We start from the raw sequence: 24,091 nt of genomic DNA, 5'->3' as shown, positions 1-24,091 counted from the left end.
ACAAAAGGTGACACTGAACAGTTTCTTTCTTTTTCTGAGTTCTCTATTTGTTATAAAAACAAAATTTTCAATCATATTAGAGAGGAAAAAGAAATGAAAACATAATTATTTCATTTAAAGTTATGACCAAAAAAGAAACTAAAATTGAAAAAAAAAAAAAAAAAAAAAGGGATCATATGTGATACTGTGATAGCCTAAAACTATTCGAAAGTTTAGTGAAAAATAACATATGTGATTGCCTAAAACTATTTGAAAATTTGAAGAGTTTTGGTACCAATTTATTGAGAAGGAATTAAGGAGTTAAGGACGTCAGGTATTATTAAAATCTTTAAAAATTGCAATTCTAAAACTATTTTAGAACATTGGATAACATTAATTGCTTACATTGAATAATTTTATAAAGGTTGCTGGATGGCCATTGTAGTCAGCTTATTAAACATCAGAGCAATAATATTTAGTGTGTGTGTGTAATATATACTCTGGATGTAGAAATGCTTTATAGCGATACAACACACATTTCAACTAGAGGTGTACAAGAAAAGTGGGTTGGAACCCGAACCCGAAAAAGGACCCGAACCCGAAACTGGACAACAACCGGGTTTGACCCAAACCGGTTCGGGTTTGACCCAACCCGGCGGTTATTAACCGATTTGGGTTTTCGGTTTTGATTATCGGTTAAAGACCAGGTTGAGATCGGGTCGGGGTCAGTTTTTGGCAAAAAAAAAACCGATGGTCAAAGTTTGACCCCAAACCGGTTTCAAAACGGGTCGGGTTGGGTCAAACCGTGATAAATCTCTTCACAAAAAGGCATAGTGGTAACTTAAAAGATTTAATAATGGGCAAGCGACCGTTTTGTTCTCATTCAGAAACGCAGCCAGAAAGTAGCTGATACCACACAGCCGTATAATATCAAATATGTGAACATTTAAGCGAAAATTACAAAGTCATGATAATCAAGCTGACATTTTAATTGTGTTCGATAATCTTTGTTTCTGGTTAACAATTTGCTTTTGCTTATTCTTTTTGTATATTTAATATGGTATATCCCTTGTATTTTGTAATACAAACTAACCTATTACCCAATTCACCCATTTTACTGTAAACTATAAACTTATGGATTGGAAAAAGTTGACCCAGTTTGACCAGTTCCCCAACATGCCCATATATAACCACCGTAACTATGCAGTCAATAGGGTTTTCAAAGTTCAAACACATGCCCTTCTGATTGGACCAGCATAATAATACTAAGAAAAATAAATATGATAACATCAACATGCCAGTAATCGAATTGGTGAGAAGCATATGCCTAAAAATGCAGCACAAAATCTGGTGCCATAACAAGTACAAAATACCCCTACATTCATGCTAGTTTGGTGCAGACATAACAGATTCAAAATTTACATGACACGTAAAAGCTAGTGCTCAAGGTGGAATACATATTCAGTCAAACGCTGCAATTTGGAAGGGTCTATTTTCTGCTCGGTAACAACAACTTGCTTCTTAACCGTAAGCATTTGAGAAGCAGCATCCACATTCCACCCATGTTGCAATACATCTGCATTTTCCAAATATAACGAATACACATATTTAGTCAGTACATGGATTGAATTAGTAACTAGCTCAAAAATGATTTTACTCAATGTGATAACATGGTTAGAAAATGAAGTATACAACCAAAGAACTTACAGTTGGTGGCATCATTCTCATTCATCCCCAAAAAGAGTGCCGTATCTTGAATACTTATAGTTGAATAAGCAGACATCAGTAGCTCTAGCATCCTTTTGGTGTATCTCTCTGCACAAATATAATCAAAATGTCTGATTTGTAATATATTGGCACACTTGATCAAAAAAATTCCTTGGATATTAGAATATGGGTGATTGGGTGGTGATATATACAAAACCACTCTCATCTGTACACCATCAATTCAAGGTTTAAACCACCATATGTAATATGTGAATACCATATAACACAATTTGGTATATAAATAAAAGTAGTGGTGTAAGTGACATCTCCTTCAGAATATAGTTATATGTACTTGATATCACCTTTTTTAATGTCAAAGTGGGTGGCAAGCCAACTGTTCTGTCATGTATTTATTTTGTTGATTAATATGACCAATAGTACATACAAAGACGACTGACCAACAGTGTTCATAAACAACTGACATAAAAATTCCCAGCATTCATAAAGTTGCGTTTCATAGATTTTCCAACATAACCATTAAAGTAACGATTCGACTAGGAAATAAGAGAAACCACCACTTGCCTGCAAATGACGCCACAAAATCTTGAATCTCTGCACTCCAATTGAATCCACGGATCGCATCATGCACACCAGCATAATTTCGAGTCCACAACTGCTGCCCTATTTTCCAGACGGCAACCACTTCTGGGCGGCTCTCCTTGATTGACTGTGGTATAATTTTCCACAAAAACCGAGCACTGTTTCTGTAGATTTTAATTTTAAACAATAAAAAGTGTGTGACCACTATATCCAATGGAAAAACACAGATATTTATTACAATTTGCAGGATAAAACAAGCTACGGTATCTTAAAAGTTGGTAGTACCGTAAGACATGGGTCAAGTTTCAAACATTTAGCGTACCCTATAACTACATTGAGTATAGAAATGTCTGAATCATGCAATTATCATGCTACTTGTATTGATATCATTCCATTATCTACTGTTAAGTTTCATTAACCTATATTTAGTCTTTTTTCTATTTCAAGAATCGACCATTAAGAGATAGAATAAAAGGGGCAATTTCTCCATAAGCAAAGGCAAACACTGTACCCAAACCGAGGGTTTCTGCCATCTAAACTTCTCCATACAATTGCAATTCCTTCTTAAACCACACTCATTGTTGCACAAAGCACCAGGAAGTAAAAGAAGAAAAAAAATGCATATTGCCCTCTCTATATGACATAATGTCAGAGGACACCACCAATTCTTCAGCTGCGTCTTAATGATCCTATTACAATGCATGACAACAAGTAACGTAATATACGAAGCTTAAAAGAACAATTGCATATGCTGGAGATGCAAAGATTATATGCCTATCTCAGAAAAAACACCCGCTTATATTTGTTAACTTCAACAAACCTTTTTCCCTTGTTACAGTGACAAAATTTTGCAATGAACTACATGCTGGGAACCAATGTTATAAGATTTAAGAACCATAAAGATGACTATATTAAGACTCCACCAAGACTGCAGCATATCTGTACATGATAATGGTCTCTGTCTTCTTCATATCGTTATTATTATTCCTCCCCAGACAACTACTATCGACTCCTTTGTGTCTATAGACTCTAGAAATACAGTAACTAATTTGCAGTCAGCTGTTCCATTTCTAAATTAAATAGATAGTAAGTGTGAAAACCCCTTATCGTTAAATCAGTAACTTTTAGCTATTTTTTGGACATCAATTAGACTTACTACAAGGTCAACCTTATTTATAACTTGTTGCATATTAAAGCAAGTCAAGGAATGTGTTTTAAGAGTTGAGCCTGGCAGAATTCTTTATACTTCAGAGGAGTATAAGTGCGTGAACTCTGCAATTCTTCCATTTTACAACACAAAATATCTCCCGACGTTGATGACCACAAATAAAAGGAATATATACAAAAATAAAAAAAAAAACATGGGCAAAGTCAAGCAATGGACTCATACTCCTCCACACATTTAGACTTAATATATAAGCACTGCACTAAGCAATAACAGCAGGATAACCTTACATTTAACCAAGTGTTAAGTTTACATATTGTATTTACAAGTTGTATGCAGAGCCTAACCGAAGTTCAAAATCTCTTCGGGTAAACATCTTTGGATGGCTCAAGGAAGAGTCCAAAAACATCCACAGGAATACGAACACCACTAAAGCCGCATACATGTAACCAAATATTCGACTCCCCAAGAGTAGCCTGAATAGAAATCCCTCTACATTTACCGATTTATAACTTGCGATATAACTTATTCCCTTTCCACTGGTCCGCTTTTAGGCGGTAATTGCATTTAGAACTTAGTAAAGGAAAAATAAATCTCTCAAAAAAATATATAAATACGAATATACGATAGCTTAAAAAGCTTATCTAACTTACATAAATACCACTATCCCCTCTTATCTTCGGGTTTTTTATTTATAGTTTACCAATTTCACATTCATCCATAACATATATATATATATAATATATATGAATATACACACACACACAAAAGTATAAGTATAGATACACACAAACTACCAGTTAAAAAAAAAAAAACAATAACTTATTAAAAGAAGGTAGGCCATACAGATCATTGAGGTAAATGTGGCCGAGGAGATGAACAGCGTACGGCCATTCGTCTTCAAACGCAACACCTTCCGAAGCGACCTATATTTATAAATAAATATATAAATAAATGAAAATATACACAGTAAAACTGAAGTTAGGGTTTCAAATCCAACCTAAAATTCACAATTTAACAGTCGTAAAAAAAAAAGTAAAAAAGAAAAAAGAATAATGTTATAGATAGGTATACCTGAAGCATGAGTTGATCGGAGATATCAGCGATTTTGTCATAGGATCTGGAGGCCATTGCCTCTGTTAGCTGAGAAAAATCCATATTTTCCCCAAATTTTCCGCTTTTTCTTTTGCTTTTCTGAGCTTTGTTTTGTCTTTTTATTCTGAGTTTATAAAGATAAATAAAACGGGCCGATATTTACAATTGAACAGGCCCAACTTATAATAGCCCGTAATTTCCAAAATATTCTTTCGTTAGGTCTAGACGAGGGGAAAAAAAACCGATTCCAAAGAACCGATTCTAGATTAACCGGGAACCGGAACTGATTGGAACCGGTTCCGGTTTCTCAAGAATCGCCAGTTAGGAACCGATCCCACATAATTTTGAAAAAATCGGTCCCAGACCGGTTCCTCAGGAACCAGTTCCAAGAACCGCTCCCAAGAACCGATCCGGAACCGACCGAGTCAAAAAGTCAAACTAGTCGTTAGGAGCCGTTAGTTTCTGCCACCTTTGGTCCTTTTTGACTGTTAGGAGCCGTTTTTTTTAGCCAATATTTACCATTTTGCCATTATACAACTAGTATATATATGTAGCATCATTTAGGCTTATATTTACACATTCCATCACTTACAAACACTCTATATCTCTTACAAAAACACAATAAATTCATAAATCTCTTTCCAAAATCACTATATCTCTACATATTCTATAATTATATATCACAAATATATATATATATATATACACCATATATATTAATATACATAATATATATCAAATCTTTCACAAAATGGAGTCTAATTCCGCTTCACAAACGCAATCTACCGGTATTGGTTCAACAAGTGAGGCAGAAACTGTGGTGGAAATAATAACGGATCATAAAAGAACGGCTCCCGTATTTGAACACTTTCAATTGGTTAAGTTGTCGAATGGTGTTATTAAGGCTCGGTGTAATTATTGTCACACTCTCTTTAAAGGTGCAAACTCGACTTTGGATAAACATGTTAAACGTCATTGTCCGGTGAAAATAGCACAAGAAGTGAGTACCACATCACAAGGTCAACAAACATTAGGAAATGATGACACTATTTTTTATTATTCGATGGAGGCGGTTCGTGAAGGACTTTCCAACTTGACGATCAAAAAAGCTTGGCCATTCAACCATTGGGACGATCCGGAGGTCACTTCCACATTTCAAACGTTAATGCAACCATGGTACACTACTCTAACTCGCTCTACATTAAAACGTACATGTATGAAAAATTGAAAATTGGTTAAAAAACTACCTATAACAGATTTTGAAAATTTAAAGGGTAGTTTAAATTTGACAACCAATGTTTGGAGTGCTCATCATGGTTTGCCCGGTTCTTACATATGTGTTACGGCGCATTGGATAGATCCTAGTACTTGGTAAATGATGAAACACACAATTGCTTTTGAAAATTTTGAGAAACCTCATACCGGTGAAAATCTATACTATAAGTTAAGGGATGTGTTTGCATACTATAAAATTGAGCAAAAGATTTTTTCAATATCATTTGATAATGCAAGTAATAATTAAAAAAAAATAAAATATGCTCCTATTTGTGATGGTATTTTTTATCATGGTCGATGTGTTGCACATATTCTTAACTTGGTTGTGCAAAGCGGGTTGGGTGACGCTACAATTGAAACCGTTAAGAAAGACTTTGTTAAGATGTTGAAGGATGTATTTTTTGGGGGTAAGACTAGACATAAGAAGTATATCAAATTGTGTACAGATACCGATTCGATATATTTGTCACTTCATTGAGATTGTCCTACTAGATGGAATTTCACTCTTACAATGTTTGAAAGTGTTTTACGTCAAAAAACTACTTTGAAACATTTTCATGATGATCTAGTTGACAACCGTTTGGCATCTTCTAAGTTTAAGTATTGGGAAATTATCAAAACTTTAGTAGATTTACTTCAAGTGTTTAAAAATGCCACGGTTTTGGTTTCGGGGGTTTATTATTCTACTAGTCATTTGGTGCTTCACCAAATTTATGAAATTGGTGAAAAATTGGTAGAATTTGAGTGTATGGATGATGGTAAATATGAAGGCATGGTGAAATCCATGAGAGAAAAGTTGAAAAAATATTTTATGAAAATGCCACCAATTTTTGCTTGTGTCGCCGCAATGAACCCCACTTTAAATGTTAGCGGCGTTGAGGCACTTATTGAAAAAATAAATGATAGTTTGGAGTGTTATGAAAAGATATAAACTTTTCCATAAAGGCAAAAGGTGAGTTTAATGTGAATTTTGAAAGATTGTATAAGGTTTATGAAGCTAGATATGACTCAAGTTCTTCTACTACTCTCTTTGTTTCTACCATAAAAAGCAAGAGATTCAAAGATAAACCTATACAATTATGTTATCGAAACAACCACCAAACGCTCAAAGAAATGAAGCTTCGACTTCCAACAAGAACACCGAGTGTGATAGGTATATCGGAACAAACTTTTTGGTTAACCTAGGAGATGATGCTTTCATGAATGTGGATGTATTGAATTGGTGGAAGGAAAAGGAAGATCAATTTCTCATTCTATCTATCATGGCACGTGATTTACTAAGCGCTCAAGCTTCAACGGTTGCTAGTGAATCCGCATTTTCACAAAGTGGAAGAGTTTTGTCCATAAGAAGAACAAAACTTACACCGGCATCATTGGAGATGCGTATTTGCTGTAAAGACCACTTGGACGCCATGGCTCGTAAACAACACATATCAAGCCTTGAAGATACTTTGGACCTTGAAGAACATATTCACCATGAAGAAGTTGAAGAAGACACATCCTTATCACTTTCCAATGAAGAGATTGCACTTGATGAAGCTCAAGCTCAACCAATCCAACTTGATGAAGATTGAAGATGAAGACCATTTGAAGACTATGTATCTGTTTCACTACTATGTATTTGTTTCAAGAAGACCAATCAAGACAAATGAAGACAAACAAAGACAATTTGAAGACAAATTTGAATACAATGATGAAGACAATGATGAATGAAGACTTTGAATTTGTTTAAGAATTTGTATTTGTTTGAGGACTTGTTATTTGGTTGAAGACATTGTACTTGGTTGAAGACATTGTATTTGATTGAAGACTTTGAACTTAAGATGGTCTATAATAAAAGTATGCATTTTCGACGAAAAAAATGAATTATAGTGAATTATTAGTGAGTTTTTAATTATTTCAAGTGTTTTTTGTGAAGTAACTTGGAGTTTTTTGTGTTAATTCACTAAATATTATCATTATGAAGGTATTTTAGGTCTTAAGGTTTGGTGTATTAACAATCAAGTGGCCCAAAATCGAATTACGATGAAAAAAAGTGCCGTTAAATGAATTATAGTGAATTATTAGTGGTTTTTAATTTTTTTCAAGTGTTTTTTGTGAACTAACTTGGAGTTTTTTGTGTTAATTTACTAGATATTATCATTATGAAGGTATTTTAGGTCTTAAGGCGCTGTTTATCAACAATCAAGTGGCCTAAAATCGAATTACGATGAAAAAAAGTGCCGTTAAATGAATTATAGTGAATTATTAGTGGTTTTTAATTTTTTTTAAGTGTTTTTTGTGAAATAACTTGGATTTTTTTGTGTTAATTCACTAGATATTATTATTATGAAGGTATTTTAGGTCTTAAGGCTCGGTGTATTAACAATCAAGTGCCCCAAAATCGAATTACGATGAAAAAAATGCCGTTAAATGAATTACATTGAATTATTTGTGAGTTTTTAATTTTTTTCAAGTGTTTTTTGTGAAATAACTTGGAGTTTCTGTGTTAATTCACTAGATATTATCATTATGAAGGTATTTTAGGTCTTAAGGCTCGGTTTATTAACAATCAAGTGGCCCAAAATTGATTTACGATGAAAAAAAGACCTCTAACGGCCGTTAAATGAATTATAGTGAATTATTAGTGAGTTTTTAATTTTTGTCAAGTGTTTTTTGTGAAATAACTTGGAGTTTTTTGTGTTAATTCATTAGATATTATCATTATAAAGGTATTTAAGGTCTTAAGGCTCGGTTTATTAACAATCGAGTAGCCCAAAATCGATTTACGATGAAAAAAAGATCTCTAATGGCCGTTAAATTTTGAAGAAAAAAAAAGGTAGTTAATTTGGAACCGGTTCAAGGAACTGGTTTGGAACCGAATCGGTTCGGAACCTATATATCGGTTCCATCGGTTCGGGTTTTCAGGACCTAGAACTGGTTCTGAACCGGTTCCGGTTCTGGTCAAAACCGATTCCTATTTGGTCAACAAGAACCGGTCCCGGTTCGGTTCCTGAGCCGGCGTCTAGTTAGGTCACAACCCCTTCACGTTGGTTTATAAATTATGGGTGCTTAAACTCTCAATTATACTCATTATCTCTTATTTTAAGTGTCTTAGTTTGACTTCAAATTCTTTTTCTTTCAATTTTAACGGTAAATATTTTTATTTGTATTATAACAATTGATATAAAATATGTGAATAGATTGAGTTTTAGATTACTTTTCATTCATATAACTTTTATCAATTACCTTATGTTACAAACGGAAATATTTACCGTCAAACTAGAAGGAAAAAAATTTTAAAAATCAAAATAGGACACTTAAATTAGGACAGAATGAGTAATAACTAATAAGTTGTGATATGTATGTATGACTTGATGGTTGTGTGGAAATTCCCATTAATTATGGACCCATAAGTTAAGGTAGGTAAATGTGCAGGGGTAAGTATAAAAGAGATAATATGACAATGTTAGTCATATGAGTTCCATTAGGGTGGACAGAGTGGTACCGGCACCATACCGGTACCGGGGGGTCACCACCCCGTGGTACCGGTACCGGTTGAGTGGTGACCGGCATGGAGACCGTTGTCCCTGGTTTCCTTTCGATCAAATTCGAACGTTACATGAATTAAAAAAAAGGTGCATGTGGGACCAAGCTAAAGACTAATTTCAATCTTTTCTTCTTCCTTTTAAGTTCTTCATTCTGTTTTTTTTTTCTTTAGTAACAGCAACAACAAGCCAAGACTCAAAATTCACAAAAACTAATTATTCAACACAGTGTACTTACTCATAAATCATGAACCCTTTATTCTTCAAAACACTTTGAGAACAAGCACGACAAATGGATGAACTCCCCATTCGTAAGATCATGTATGCGTGTTGTATTCTTCACAACATGATTTTAAAAGACGAGGACCACACATTATGTCCTGATTATATTCCAGATCCTCCGGTCACGCCACAGTCATCAAATGCTCGACTAGCAGAGATACAAGACTCAAGCGTGCACGAAGATCTTCGGATGGATCTCATTAACCATATTCATCGCACATTCATTCCGGGCATCGATCGGTAGTTTATTTTTGTATTGTGTTATCGTTTCGTTTAAGATTGTAGTTTGGTGTTTTATTTTGTTGTTTTAGTTTAATATTGTATTAGTTTTAATTTATTAAATAAAAGTTTTAGTTATTATTTGAATAAAAATAAATAGAAAATAAATAAAATAGAAAAGCTTGAGGAGAGGCGGGGAGGGGAGGGGCGGGGAAGTACTCCGCATTTAGGGAGTGGGCGAGAAAGAAGTGAAAAACCGGGGAGGCCGGGGAAGCACCCCCCCCCCCCACCCTTAGGGTGGACGGAGTGGATGCGGCACCCATCAAGTACCAGTTCGGAACTGGAGGGAACACCGCCCCGTGGTACCGGTACCGGTTGGATGGTGAGCGAAATGGAGAGGGTCGTCCCTGGGTCTATCTCCACTTACCGTTTTTCGAATGTTGCCTCTGTTTTTTTTTCTTTTGTTTTTTTTATGTAAGCTGCAGCCATGAACCGATATATATACATACATATTTATATATATGTGTGTACAGCTCTTGTGGGAAAGATAAAGAAGACAGCTCATATATGTCATATATTATTAAATTCAATTTTACATTTTATACTCTAGATTTTAAGCTAATGATCATATTGGTTCAAAGTGTTTTTCTTTATTTTTTTTTCTATACATAATTATTATTAATAGCATTTTAAAATTGATTTTAAGTGTTGTAAAATGTTTAATTTGATAGTTTTAAAAACTATTTTACTGAGATATTTAAGTATTTTGTACTAATTTTTAATTAAGTAATTAAAAAAATATAAAAAAAAAGGGTGGGAAGGGGCGGGGAGAGGCGGTGAAGTACTCCGTGCATTTAGGGAGTGGACGGGGAGGAAGTGAAAAACCGGGGAGGGGCGGGGAGGGGTGGTGAAGCACTCCCCCCACCCTTATAATCTTTGCTGGTTGGGGTCTTGGGACAACTTGAAATTATTTGTACATATATTACGTATACTAGTTTTAATGCCCGTACGATGTACGGATTGATTATAATTATACAAATCTGTCACTTAATATTTATGATGATTTTGGTTTGTGAATTTTGAATATATAATTGAAAACCTTTAATTGTATTTTGTTCGAAAAGCTAATATATGCCTAATAATTTAACTCATACATAAAAACACATTAAAATTGAAATGGTGAATATACGTGATATTAGGGACTGTTTTTGTGTATAAATCTATTAGTAATAATGAGTTTTATGATATAAATTAGAAACATAGTTTGAATAGGATTCTTAATTTAGATAGAATATTATTTTAAATGTTATATTATAGTTATATTCGTATTAGATAAGGATTATTATCACATATTTAAAAATTAATTAAATTTTAATTTATAAACTAAATGACATATGTCGAGCAAGTATTACGTCACATGTCATAGAAAGAATCCTTCAATCTTGTTTTAGTGTTTTTGTATATTGGTAGATGTATATGTATGTATATATAGTTGCTAAGCATTATCTTACTTTTTTTTTATACCGGTAAAGACAAGTGTACTGAAATGGTGACTATTGGAAATGTGAACTTGGTGTATTAGACATTTTTTGACCAATGAGCTTTTTTCTTCTTTTCTTTGTTTTTTAAAGAGATTCGGAATACTGATCACCCATTGACTCACCGATCATTCTCACACCAATAGAATGAAACCCACCATAGATTAGAGAAAACCTTTCGGTCCAACATGAGAAACCCAATATAATTTGTACCAAACTCAGGACCTCCTTATTTTAGTACAACCGGAACCGGTCAACCACTTGGACCGAATTTCTTTGGACACCATGGACTCTTTAAAGTTATGTTTCTTATCAAGTAAACGATCTTTGCAAGTCTTTTATTATGGTCACGAATTGCACTATCCCTTGTAAACCTATTCAAGTCCTCTTTCTTCTTTGATTCTTCTAACTCAAATTAAATACTAAATAGTAGATAAAAAGACCATGGAGAACATAATTTATATCAATATTCTCTTGATATTTTTGCATTTCAATAAGCAATCGAGGGAAGAAAAAACCCAGCCTTTTTACAACTTTTAGAACAAACAGAAAACCAAAAAGATTGAAACAAAAAGAGAATAGCTCCTAGAATATGTTGCTCTTTTTTCCTTTTTCTCTAGTAATTTAAGAGATTAAAAGAAGATCATTGCTGGCTCAAAACATCAAAACTATCAGTTTGAGTTTGTGTGTAATGTCGATCACACTTTCAAGCCACGGGTTCAAACTTGCAACCCATCGAATCCACATTGCTTCGAAACGAGAGATTGCTTACTTGGACTTATGACTATCGAACAATCTAATGATACCTGTAGATGTCGAGTTGTAGATATATGGTTAGAAGTCTTAGTTAGTTAATCAATGCAATTACGAATAATAGTAAACCTCAAAATGAAAAACCAAATACAAGGTTAAAGGAAGTGAAGTTAATGACTAGAAATGATATATGAAACCATTAAAATCAAGAAGGAACAAATTGTGTAACTCACAAGTCACAAGTCGGTAGTTTTTAACAACGTTTTGAACCGGACGTACACTGATCACCCATCCTTTCAATTTTCTACTGGTTGGACCAGGTGTACGTAACTAGATACCAAAAGACATTCATTGATCATAAAAGTACGGAAACAATTCTAACAAAAACACAACAAATGTACAATTATATTTATTAAGTTTTAGCATCATTCATTTAAAAATAGCACCAAATTTTAGTTTAATAAATCAATAATCTATAAACTAAACAACAATTTATATTTACTAGATATATATATATATATATAAACAATGTTAGGGTTCAAATCATTTACATATAACACTTGTCGTTTAAAAAAAATAAATATATATAGGGGAATGAGAATATAAGGATGTTAGGTACCCAAACTTAGGTGTGGAACACTCACATATTGTTTTTTTAATTCATAAAATTTAATGGGGGCTCAAACATTTATTCATTAATCAAGAAATATTAAAAAATTGTATGTGAGGGGTTCCACACCTAAGCTTAGATGCCGGACAACCTTATATATAATATATATTTATATTTATAAAAGATTTAAAGAACTGCGATTTAAAAAATATATTTAAAAAACACATTTGAGTATTTGACTATCGGGTTTAATGTAGTCCGGTTTCGATCTGACCATACTGGTTCATACGGGTCAACACGGTTCAACTATAGCAAACAACTAGTAATTATCTAACTGTTTCTCTTAAATTATTGAGTCCAACCAGACAATTTTGGTTTTTGAAACTCTTTTGATATTTTACATACACTAATGGAATTCACATTTCATACTTGATAAGGATCAATTGTATGAGATCATTCGACATATATATCAAAAAAATTTAATTCTTCAAGTTTATTTCTAAAGAAAACACCTAACAAGATAAATAATCTCACATTTTATGTAACTTTTTCTCAGACAAATCAATTTTTGTGTTCATTTGACCATTAGACTTTATAAATTTAGTTTTCTAAAACTTGTATCATAAAATTATTTTATGACCCGGTATCTAACAAAACGTACGATATAATATTTTTGCTCATTTGTATAAAGTGACATAATAAAAATTACAAAAAATACAATAATCATAATGCTTAAAATCACTTGAAGATTTTTCTGTTCTTATTTTCTGAAAACAGAAAAATGGAAGAACAAAAGAGCAAATAGTTATATTCAAATGCAAAAGGATTTATATCAATACATGTTTTATGCATTTGTATATCGTATGATAATATATAGAGTAACAAAATATATATTTTGTTGTGTATTGATAAAAAAATATTTTGTAACACAATTAGAAATACTAAGACTTTTTACTGCCACTTAAACGGTTAATCACTCTCACAACACCACCCAATCTCGTTAAAAGGGATCGAACAAATTTACCCAAAACCACATGCAAACCCCAAAAAACCCGCGTAGATCGATTAACAAAAATGCATGTGAAAGTTTGACTAAAACACATACTCATAAACCAAGCAAGCAAATTAAACCATAATAATAAAAATTTGTTATTTTCTAAACCAAAGCTAACCTGCACACTAGGCGAAGTAATCCCAATAATCCGGATCTTAGCATTCACATCACCCAAAACTCGAAGCTCAACTCGATCATTAACTGAAACATCTTTAACCAAATCATCAGCATCGGATTGCAACAAGTTAACACGATCCACATTAATCGTCGTTTTAACATGTTTTACACTATGTGCATCTTGATAAAAACCTGGTACAACCCCTCTACCTAATGGTACACCACGATACATGATAGTAAAGCTGGAATCTCTATACTTGATTCCAGCTATATTATCATTTTTCACGGTAAACAACATTTGTAGTACTAAAGATATTGATTCAGTGTTTGACAAAGGATCAAATGTGTTAGTTGGTGTACTCACAAAATTTATATATTGAACTGTTACTTGTTGGAGGTCAAATTGTGGTTTTTTTGGTTTTATTGCTAGGACTATTATTAAAATGATTGCGAGTGAGAGGAGGGCGAGGAACGAAAATAAGAGGACGATACAACAACAACAACCTTTAAGAGACGCCGCGGAGGATGAACGGTAGGTGTTAGTGTTGGATGTCATGGTGGTTTGTGGTGGAAGATGGTGGCGAGATATATATAGAGATAAACGTGGTTGTGTTATTTTTGAGTTAGTGTAAGTTAAGAAGTGCCCATAAGGCCATAACGTACATCTTTTATTTTCGTAATTGACTTTTATTTAGAGATTATAAAAGGGGATCAGTGGAGTGAGAGTGAAGGCTATCTTGACTTTATTTTATTTATTTTTAAAACGAACGGATGTTATAAACTTATATTATTTGAAGTTTAATTTTAGTTAAATCTTGACTTTTTCTCAAAAATAAAAGTCTCTGCCATCAAACTAAACTCAGAAACATCAACACAAAAAGGAACGAATTCTACATTTTTCTTATTAGTTGGGAAAATGTCTTGTGGACCTATGACACTTAAATTTAGGATGTTAAATTTTTGGGTGTTGTGAGAAAGTTTGTGTTAAATTTTTTGTTTAAACATGTTAAATTTTAGGGTTTAGTATCTGGTGGTGTAAGTAACTTTTACATTTTTTCTATTGTGTGAATGTAACTTTCATTTGGTTCATTGTATGTAACTAACTCGCTAAATTGAACGATTAATGTAAAAGTGTATACGTGGCACACCATATGAGCTGCCACATAGAAGTTTTTTTATTGGTCAACGTAAAAATTTTACATTAAGCGTTCAAATTTAGCAGGTTAGTTACATACAATGAACCAAATAAAAGTTACATTCACACAATAGGAAAAATGTAAAAGTTATTTACACTTCCAGATACTTAACCCTAAATTTTATGTTTATTCTTAGAAATCTTAAATAACCATATACTGATAATGTTTAATGTTATGGTTGTTTGATTTTAATATACATATTATGGTTGTAATAGTTAGATGTGATCCACTTTCAATTAATTGCTCATGTCATGTAGAGTGGGATCTTGTCTGCAATGGTTTATAATCTGAAGTTTATCATATGTTTTATTTGCAGAAAAAAGTCATAGCTAAAAATATTAAAATTATGTATGATAAACAATATCATACTAATTGAAAAGATTAAATGGATTGACAACTTTATCTATACTACTTATTAAAAAAGATACCCCATGTTGAAAGTTACATGGGGAAATGTCTAAAATGTTCTTCCATGTAATATTTTAATCTACTACCCTTAAATCTATACTACTTATTAAAGAAAATATCCCCATATTGAAAGTTACATGGAAAAAATGTCCAAAATGTCCTTCCATGTAATTTTTTAATTTACAACTCTTAAAATATATAATATTTTTCAGTTACACTACCCCTTAACATTATCTATACAACTTATTAAAGAAAATACCCCCATGTAGAAAGTTACATGGGGGGAAATGTCTAAAATGTCCTTCCATATAATATTTTAATATACTACCCTTAAAATATATAATATTTTCAGTTACACTACCTCTTAACATTAATGATTACGTTACACTATCAATCCTTTATCTTTTAAAATATTTCCATTATCCCTTTATATCAATAATTTATACCAACCGACGCCTCATTTGTCACCAACCGTCGCACCTGCCACCACATCGTCGCCGCACGATTACCGCCGCATTGCGCGGGTAACGTGCTAGTCAATTAAAAATGAGTTATATACTTATAATAGACTAGTGTTAAAATTAGCGGTTTTAACAGTTCGGATGCCTCATTACAATAGTTCGGTTTAGGCCCCTGAACAGGTTGAACGGCTTTTAACCCTTTACATAATTAACTTTAATGGTCAAGGGGATGACATTGAATTTAACCCTTGCAACCTAAAAATTGTTCTTAATAAATAAATGCAGGTGTATGTACATATAATTTGTAAGTGAGATTTATTTTTGGCAAGTTTTCTAACTACAAAAATTATTTCGAGAGAATTATAGTTGCACTATATGAATATCCATCTTTAAATATTTTTTTTGAACAATCAAAAGAATTTTATTAGGAAAAACTAGCGAGGTGCTAGGAGAGAGTTACAAATACATCGCCGGGCATAAACACTAAGTAATAGCTAAATACAAAAGGTAGACCATTTGTTCCATTCAACACAGAGGCTTGAAGACCTATTTGAAAGCCAAAGGAAGCTTGTAGATTTTATTTCTTTCGTTGCAAACCGGATTGAAGGTTGTTTTCCTGAGAACACACAATCGTTGCGGCACTTCCAGATTATCCATACATATGCAAGTACCACCATGCTAATGATTTTTTTGTTTGTTGGATTGAGCATGGGGTGCATAGAAGTCTCGAACAATTCCTTGAAGTTCGTGGGTCTGATGCTGGGAAGTCTACACCATGAGAGTATAAAGTGCCACAACGAGCTTGCAAAAGGGCAATGTAGGAAGAGGTGGTCAGCTGACTCATCGGCCTGGTTGCACATGGGACATATAGTAGAGGCAGTGGTGATGTTTCTCTTTCGTAGTTGATCGATCGTAGGAATCCGGTTCATCTCCAGCCTCCATCCAAGAATGTTTGCTTTCAATGGAGCCAACTTATTCCATGGGAAAGACCAGAGATTTGGGCCGTGCTTGGTAGATAGCAAGAGTGATTTCATTGATTTAACCGAAAAAACACCAGAAGTATCTTTCCTCCATGTCCAAGTATCTTCATTGTTGTTGAGAGTGATCCGAGAAATTTGGGAAAGCATATCTTGGAGTTGTTGGAGTTCAGAATGGAGTGACGGCGGTCTGATCGATTCTCAGGTCCACTGTGAGAATCTGCCTTCACCTGTACACCTTTCTTTGATGGAACATCCTTTGTATTTCTCGAGTTTGTACAAATCTGGAAATTTCATACAAAATGGACGATCACCATGCCATATATCAATCCAGAAGCGGATCGATTCACCATTCCCGATGTTACCTGCAAAAAAACTCTCAAGAGCAATATCGAAAGGTTGTAGGTGCGAGTTAAGATTTGATATATTTTTTCACGCACCCACAAGGTTAGAGTTGGAAGGAAGAGGAGAACAGTTTCTGGTGGAGTGATGTAATGACTTAATGACTCGGCACCAAAGAGCATGTGGGTTCACATGGAGACGCCACCACCATTTCGCAAGTAATGCAAGATTTTTAGACTGTAAACAACCCAACCCAAGTCCGCCCTCAGAAACAGAAGCAATAACCCTATCCCAAGCTACCCACGGTATCTTTTTATTCCCGTTTGAGCCGCCCCCCCAAAAAAAGGTTCTATGAATCGATTTAAGTTTTGTGAGGACACTTACCGGGGCCTTGTACAACGAGAAGTAATGAGTTGGGAGACTGTCAAGCACAGAACGGATAAGGGTGAGTCTACCACCAATGGAGAGTGTTGATGCTTTCCATTGTGATAGGCGGGATTCGAAGGTTTGAATAACAGGAGCCAATGTTTTATGTGGTTCATATTAGCACCCACTGGTAGACCAAGGTAATCAATTGGAAAGTTCCCAATCTTGCAGTTAAGGATGTTGGCCGATGCAACTATGGTGTCATGGGAGATATTGATTTCGTAGAAAACGGACTTATGCATATTTATTTTGAGGCCAGATATCAGATGGAAAATACACATAATTCGGTTTATGTTGCGGAGACAGTTAGCAGACCATGAACCAAAGACAAGAGCGTCATCTGCATAGAGAAGATGAGTCAGGGTTGGGCCGAAATTGGGCAATTGGATACCCGTAATCAGACCCAAATTTGAAGCTTTATGGAGAATATTGGTGAAAGCTTCCATGGCGATAATAAACAAGAAGGGAGAAAGAGGGTCTCCTTGGGGCATGCCTCTTTCACAGTTGAATTCCTCAGTAGGACATCCATTCACTAGTACGGCTGATCTAGTCGAGTGTAGAAGGCCATTAATCCAGCTTAACCATCTTTGGGGAAAACCCATTTGATCCATCATTCCCAACAAGAATTCCCAATTCACAAAGTCAAAAGCCTTTTCAAAGTCGATTTGAAAACAGAATGCTTCGCGTTTGTTCTTCTTAAGCCATGAGATGATTTCATTTAATATCAAAGGACCATCAAGAATATTACGGTCGGCAAGGAAGGCCGATTGAGTTGGGGATATTACCTGTGGAAGAATTTTTTTGAGCCGGTTTGCAAGTGTTTTTGAGATGGTCTTCTTGATGCAGCCAATAAGGGTAATTGGGTGAAAGTCCCCAAGCCCTCTGACCGAGTCTGTTTTGGGACTGAGGACTATATGCGAAGAACTGCAGCCTCTGCTAATGGTTCCAGTATGGTAAAAATCAATCAGAATGTTCAGGAAGTCCATCTTGAGATTATCCCAGAATTTTTTGATGAAACCAAAGTTGAGGCGGTAACTAATTCAATAAATGTGTTTAGATGGTTTGTTCGTCCTTAAATGATGCATATCATTATCATCTATGCAATGATATATATCTATTTTTAGGAATATGAAAAAAATGAGTGTTTTAGGACAATTAAAAGAACAATATTTGAACAAGGAGAGTTCGAGTGACTAGAATCACTAAATAATAATCCAGAAATAAAGAATACGTCATTACACATACATATACAGTGTTTTATGGAGTTGATATGTACACAACATAATCTAGGTATACATACATAACAATATAACATGTCAAATAAATTAAATGTTCACGAGACAAGCAAGTAAAATGTAAAGTTGCGATTTGTCACAATCCAAAAAAGTAAGATAGGATAATTGTTAAAGAATTCCTTTTTTTTGGTTTTCATATTTTAATAATTTCATATATATCTTATATATATATAAAAGTTGTAAGCTTGCAATCAATTCTTAATCTTCACATTGAATATGATAATTATGATTTTATTACTTGGGTAATTTGAAGTGTTGCTGCTTGGGTAATTCGAAGTGTTCAGTAAATTTTGGTAATAATGATGCACTTGATGAGGTTTTGTAATTATTGCTTGAAGGTTTATTACTATTAATGCTATGTATCAGGTGGGAATGAATGAAATATTTAATGTATTAATGTTTCAGGTTAATCAATTGATATCTAATGAATGTGTTATATAATTGATGATGTCGAAACCATTGAGCTTCCTTTCTATCATTATATTTCTTTGTTTAGATTGTAGGCTTTTGGCTTCATATTTCAATAAAGACTCTCATTCTATTCATAAAAATAACCAATTTCCATACGTGAAAAGTCTTTAGCTTTCTTTTCATTATATTGCTTTGTTTGATCATGATCATATATAAGAGTTGAATATGTATATGGTTTTATATGGTTTTAGTGAATTTGCTGTGTTTTGGGTCATTAACTGAGATATCGGTAGGTGTATATCTATACCTATTTTTCATTAAAAAAAATGTAACTCTATTTATTAAGGTAAATAGTGATGCAAATGATTTGGATTTATATATTTTTCATATTAGAAGTGAAACTTATATAGATTTTGGTTTAAGTTATTAACTTCTGACATTTATTAATAAGAGGTACTTTTTAACCTGATTTCTTTCTCAATTGTTAGACATTATTATCACCAAAATTCAATTGCTATTAGAAAGTAGACTCTTTTGAAGTTCGTTTTTTTAGGCTTTTATTTTAGATGTCAATCATGAATATATTTTCTAATCACTGTTTATATACTTTTGATTGAAGGTTATGGTTTGTGCAAGGTTTAAGAAGAAAAGATTTGGTGATCACTCATTATCTCAACGATGACCCAAATTTTGCCATCCATTGCATCTCTCAAGGTATTTTATTCTCTTTTGCTTTATTAATCCCATCAAAATTAGATGTTGAATGTTCTTTATTGCATCATTTGCATATATTTTGTTCACATATGATTGAAACTATTAACATGTACACAAGATGTTCGATGAAATGCTATAAAGAAACTTGATTGTTTCTGGTATGAATACAAAAAGTGGTTAATTGAAAAAATAAATGAAAATATTATTTCTGGATATTATGTAATATTTGGATGTGTACTTAATTGAACCTTTTTTTTGGCTTTAACCAACTTTTTTATCTCATATTATTGTGATTTTATATGTGATAGTTTTAAACAATATGTGTAATATAAAAAAAAAAGTGAAAGCACGAGACTAGAAGTTACAAATTGATTGGTTCAGGTATGGGCTAGAACACCTTCGAGTGAAAGACTGTATTTTTGTAAAAATAACTTATTAGCTGCTTAAAAAGTATTTTTAAGCCACATTTCTAATTGTTGTTGAGTGTGTGTGATTAGATATGGATTATTACAAACTCATGCAATGTAATGGATAACTTGAAACCCATCAATGAAAGTCATTGACTTGATGCTTAATGCATAAGGTTTGTTTTTTATACTATATGAATTGGATATAGCTTTTAAGTTTTGTTTAGGAACTGGGTATCATAAAGGTTGATTGCTAATTGGAATGCTAATCACTGAAATGGGACTCGAAAGACTCCCGAGTGCTGCTCCTCCCTGTTCACATGTAAAAGAGATGACTTTGGTTTTGTGAATACGAGGAGTTATGGAATGCTTACTGTTGGAGTGCATTGTAAATTTGCAGGCATGAGTTTGATTCAAAGTTCTAGATTATTATATGCTTACTTAGTCCTTTGGAAGTCAAACAGATTATGAAAGCTGAAAAAGAATGTTCTGCTAATTAGCTTTGACCTGGACACTTAATTGTAAATGAATATTTGGTTAAACTTGAGGAAATGACTGAACTTTTAGGCTGCCCATTGGCCCCACGAAAGTTGAAACCAGAAAAGCATTGGAGTGACAAAGAATCGGGGATTTGGGGAAAGATTAATATGTGTTTCTTTAGCGTGTTAGCTTTATGTTTGCCTGTATAGGTGGCAAGGGCTGGTCAGCGGGGGTGGTTATTATGTCAAAACGGGTTCTATATGGTAAGGTTTAAAAACCGGTCCAGTTGTCTCTGTTTAAAATTCAAAATTTCTATTAATAGTTTCTGTGCCAGTTGCCAAACAAAGATTATATGATGATAATAACAAGTTAGTTTTATGAATAGACTAATTGAAGCTACCTATGTCTTTAATTCGTAATATGATAATTGTAGTATATATTATTGTCTCGAGTTAGATACATGTAGGTAGCTGGTTGTACTTGGTGTTTGGTTTCTGCACATTGTGCGTTCTTTGTAAAGCCGAAGTGGTATTCAGCCACTTTGCCTGTTTTATTTTGATTTATAAAAGTTAACAAGGGGTTGAAGTTGCCATATTTATTTGCATGTAGAAATTGTTGTAATTTGATTTGATTTTTCATGAGGTAAAGAAACCAGATAGAATTGTGAGTTCAGTTTTGAGTTTCATGGCTAAAGTTAGTCCGGTTGCTAACAATGGAAACACAGAAGTTTACACGAATGGTCGTTTAATCACAAAACTTGAGCTTAGAGTATTCAAGGTCAGTTATTTCATTCTCCATTTCACTTCCCGGGTTTTATAGAGGTGGTCAAATGGGTACGCGCTGGTGGTTGTGTGATGGGTCAAATAGGTTCTGACCAAGTTCATATTTCCTTATCTAATTAAATTTAGCGAAAGAAGTTATACGAATCTATTTCCTGCTAGCTTCGACTTCGTTATGATTGATTATACAGGTAGATAGATTCTCTAGCCTAATACTCTTTTTCCTTTTGCATATGAATGTCATATAAGTAAAAAAAAAACAATTTTTCATTTCATAAATGAGATTAAGCCATCAACTACTCAAGTAGCCAATCCATATAAATAGAAATCACTAACAGTTAGTTGAAGCCTTATAATAGCTCACAACGATTGGCTTTATACTTTGATCTGAAATCCATGATTACTGGGTATTACATCATTTAGTCATATTCATATCTTACTGTTATTAAAATTTAATTTTATAGTAGGTCATTTCTCATCACCATCTGATTAGTAAGCGAGCAATGCAACCTTGAGGCTCAAAATTATTAGTAGAGGTGATATTAAGCATCATTAAGCATTTGGAGTGACTGCTAAAAGATTGCCTAGACCCCTTATCCTCTTGTTTATTGTGTACCACACTGTCAAAATTTACCGGCACTTAGCAATCTAAATCTTTCATATTTTAAGATATTTATAAGACTCACTGAAGATTATGGTGGAACGTTCTATATACTATGGAGATGTTTGACTTCGGGCCATTACTGGTTTGCAACGTTCTATATAAATCTTAATGTATTGCCTATTTTCTTTTGTGTCCAATAAATATATAACTATTCTTCTATCAATAGGATAATTATCCATTGTGACTTAGAGTGTTGAAAGACTATTTAAGAACCTCATTAATCGTAGCAGCTCATCAGATGGAAAAATCATGAGCAATGGCCCTTCATGCATTCAGTCCTTATGTGGATTCAACAACTTTATTAAATTGCCTTCCAATTGATTTTGTGCACAGGAAATCACTGTTATTTTAGATGATATCTATGTCTTCTTCAGGTTCCAGTTCTGTGTTGAGGCATCCAAAAGGTACATCAAACTTATTTGAGCAGATCACTCGACAGCACTAAGCTTAATTTTAATGGTTCTAACAATTCTATCTACAATCTCAGGCAATCCATTGAATTTTTGAGAACCGAAACTGAGGATGCGGTATCGGGGTTGTACGATATAATGCAAAAACAGTTGATTGCTTTTAGGAAAGTAAAGCATGAGAAGGATCAAAGCCTAAAAGACAAGGATGAATATTGAGGTTCCGTTCTTTGTTCTTTATTACTATTGTTTCATAATAAGGCTATTATTTATTACTTGGCTAATTATATTTGTCTTAGATGCTAGCAAAGAAAATAGATACGCTCAAAGCTATTGAGGTTGAAGCTAAAAAGATGAGAAGGGAGGTAGCTGGATCGAGAAAGAGATAGCTACTAGGGTGTTAACAGAGAACAAGAAAACATGGCTAAGATTCTGAATTGAAATTTCTTGAGTGTGAGGAGCGGGTTGTATCTTTATGATCCATAATTTCCATGTGAGTTAGTTTTGAAGTTTCAACAACAAATTTTGGAACAGAGAAATTGTCGGTTTATGTGGTATTCCTATGTTTTGCATAAATGCCTTACTTTTGTCGTGATGCTTTTTCTGGGTTCTTGACATCTTTGTACGAGTATTACATCTTGCTACATATGGTTAGATGACAATTTGTACCGATAAAAAAAAATGCTTTGTTTGTTCGGTATGTGCATTATATAATTAAGTTGTTTTCGTTCTTAATTTAAGCTACATTATATAATTAAGCTGTCGAAATATAAAGCTTTATGAAACAAATTTCATTAACGATTTAAAAAACTGACAACATAATATATGCAAACAATATATTTCAAACTCGACGTGCGTAGCATGGGTTTTTGAGCCCTCGTCTTGTTACTAGGACTATTTAATTGTATTAATTAAAGCCGTAGTGCATTTAGCACACGTTACTTCCATATTTAATGATTTTGCTATAGCTAGTGTTTGTTGAATGCATTTTTGATGTAGAAAAAGAAACCCAACTAGTCTTCCTTTTCTTTTTTTTTTTGAAAAGTAAGATTTCATTCACACTCACCCCGATAAAAAGCGCCGGCAGTGTTAAGTTATAATATTTACAACATGCTATACTAACTTAAATTTACACCAATCCTGCCAACTAATATTCTTATGTTTCAACCTATTCTTGAACCAAAGATACCCTACTGACTTCAT

General features: G+C 33.5%; 2 protein-coding genes and 1 long non-coding RNA gene across 3 annotated transcripts; 1 reads left to right on the top strand and 2 right to left on the bottom strand.

Moving 5' to 3' along the window:
- Positions 1 to 1,280: 1,280 nt before the first annotated feature.
- LOC122600349 (COP9 signalosome complex subunit 8) lies at positions 1,281 to 4,667 on the bottom strand. Its single transcript, XM_043773058.1, has 5 exons — positions 4,526 to 4,667; positions 4,298 to 4,377; positions 2,269 to 2,450; positions 1,687 to 1,794; positions 1,281 to 1,555 (listed from the first exon to the last, which is right to left on the bottom strand). The coding sequence occupies exons 1-5, from the start codon at positions 4,607 to 4,609 to the stop codon at positions 1,416 to 1,418; spliced, it is 594 nt and encodes a 197-aa protein (XP_043628993.1). The 5' UTR covers positions 4,610 to 4,667; the 3' UTR covers positions 1,281 to 1,415.
- Positions 4,668 to 12,106: 7,439 nt separating this feature from the next.
- Positions 12,107 to 14,477, bottom strand: LOC122601360. The gene is made up of 2 exons (XM_043774125.1): positions 13,923 to 14,477; positions 12,107 to 12,193 (listed from the first exon to the last, which is right to left on the bottom strand). The coding sequence occupies exons 1-2, from the start codon at positions 14,475 to 14,477 to the stop codon at positions 12,107 to 12,109; spliced, it is 642 nt and encodes a 213-aa protein (XP_043630060.1).
- An 8,341-nt stretch (positions 14,478 to 22,818) lies between these two features.
- Positions 22,819 to 23,524, top strand: LOC122598965. Its single transcript, XR_006323807.1, has 3 exons — positions 22,819 to 22,885; positions 22,969 to 23,108; positions 23,188 to 23,524. It is a non-coding gene; the product is annotated as an uncharacterized LOC122598965 (long non-coding RNA).
- Positions 23,525 to 24,091: the final 567 nt, after the last annotated feature.

The sequence above is a fragment of the Erigeron canadensis genome, chromosome 5, assembly GCF_010389155.1.
Source record: "Erigeron canadensis isolate Cc75 chromosome 5, C_canadensis_v1, whole genome shotgun sequence".
NCBI classification, from domain to species: Eukaryota; Viridiplantae; Streptophyta; class Magnoliopsida; order Asterales; family Asteraceae; genus Erigeron; species Erigeron canadensis.
This window is presented reverse-complemented; position numbering and strand designations above follow the sequence as displayed.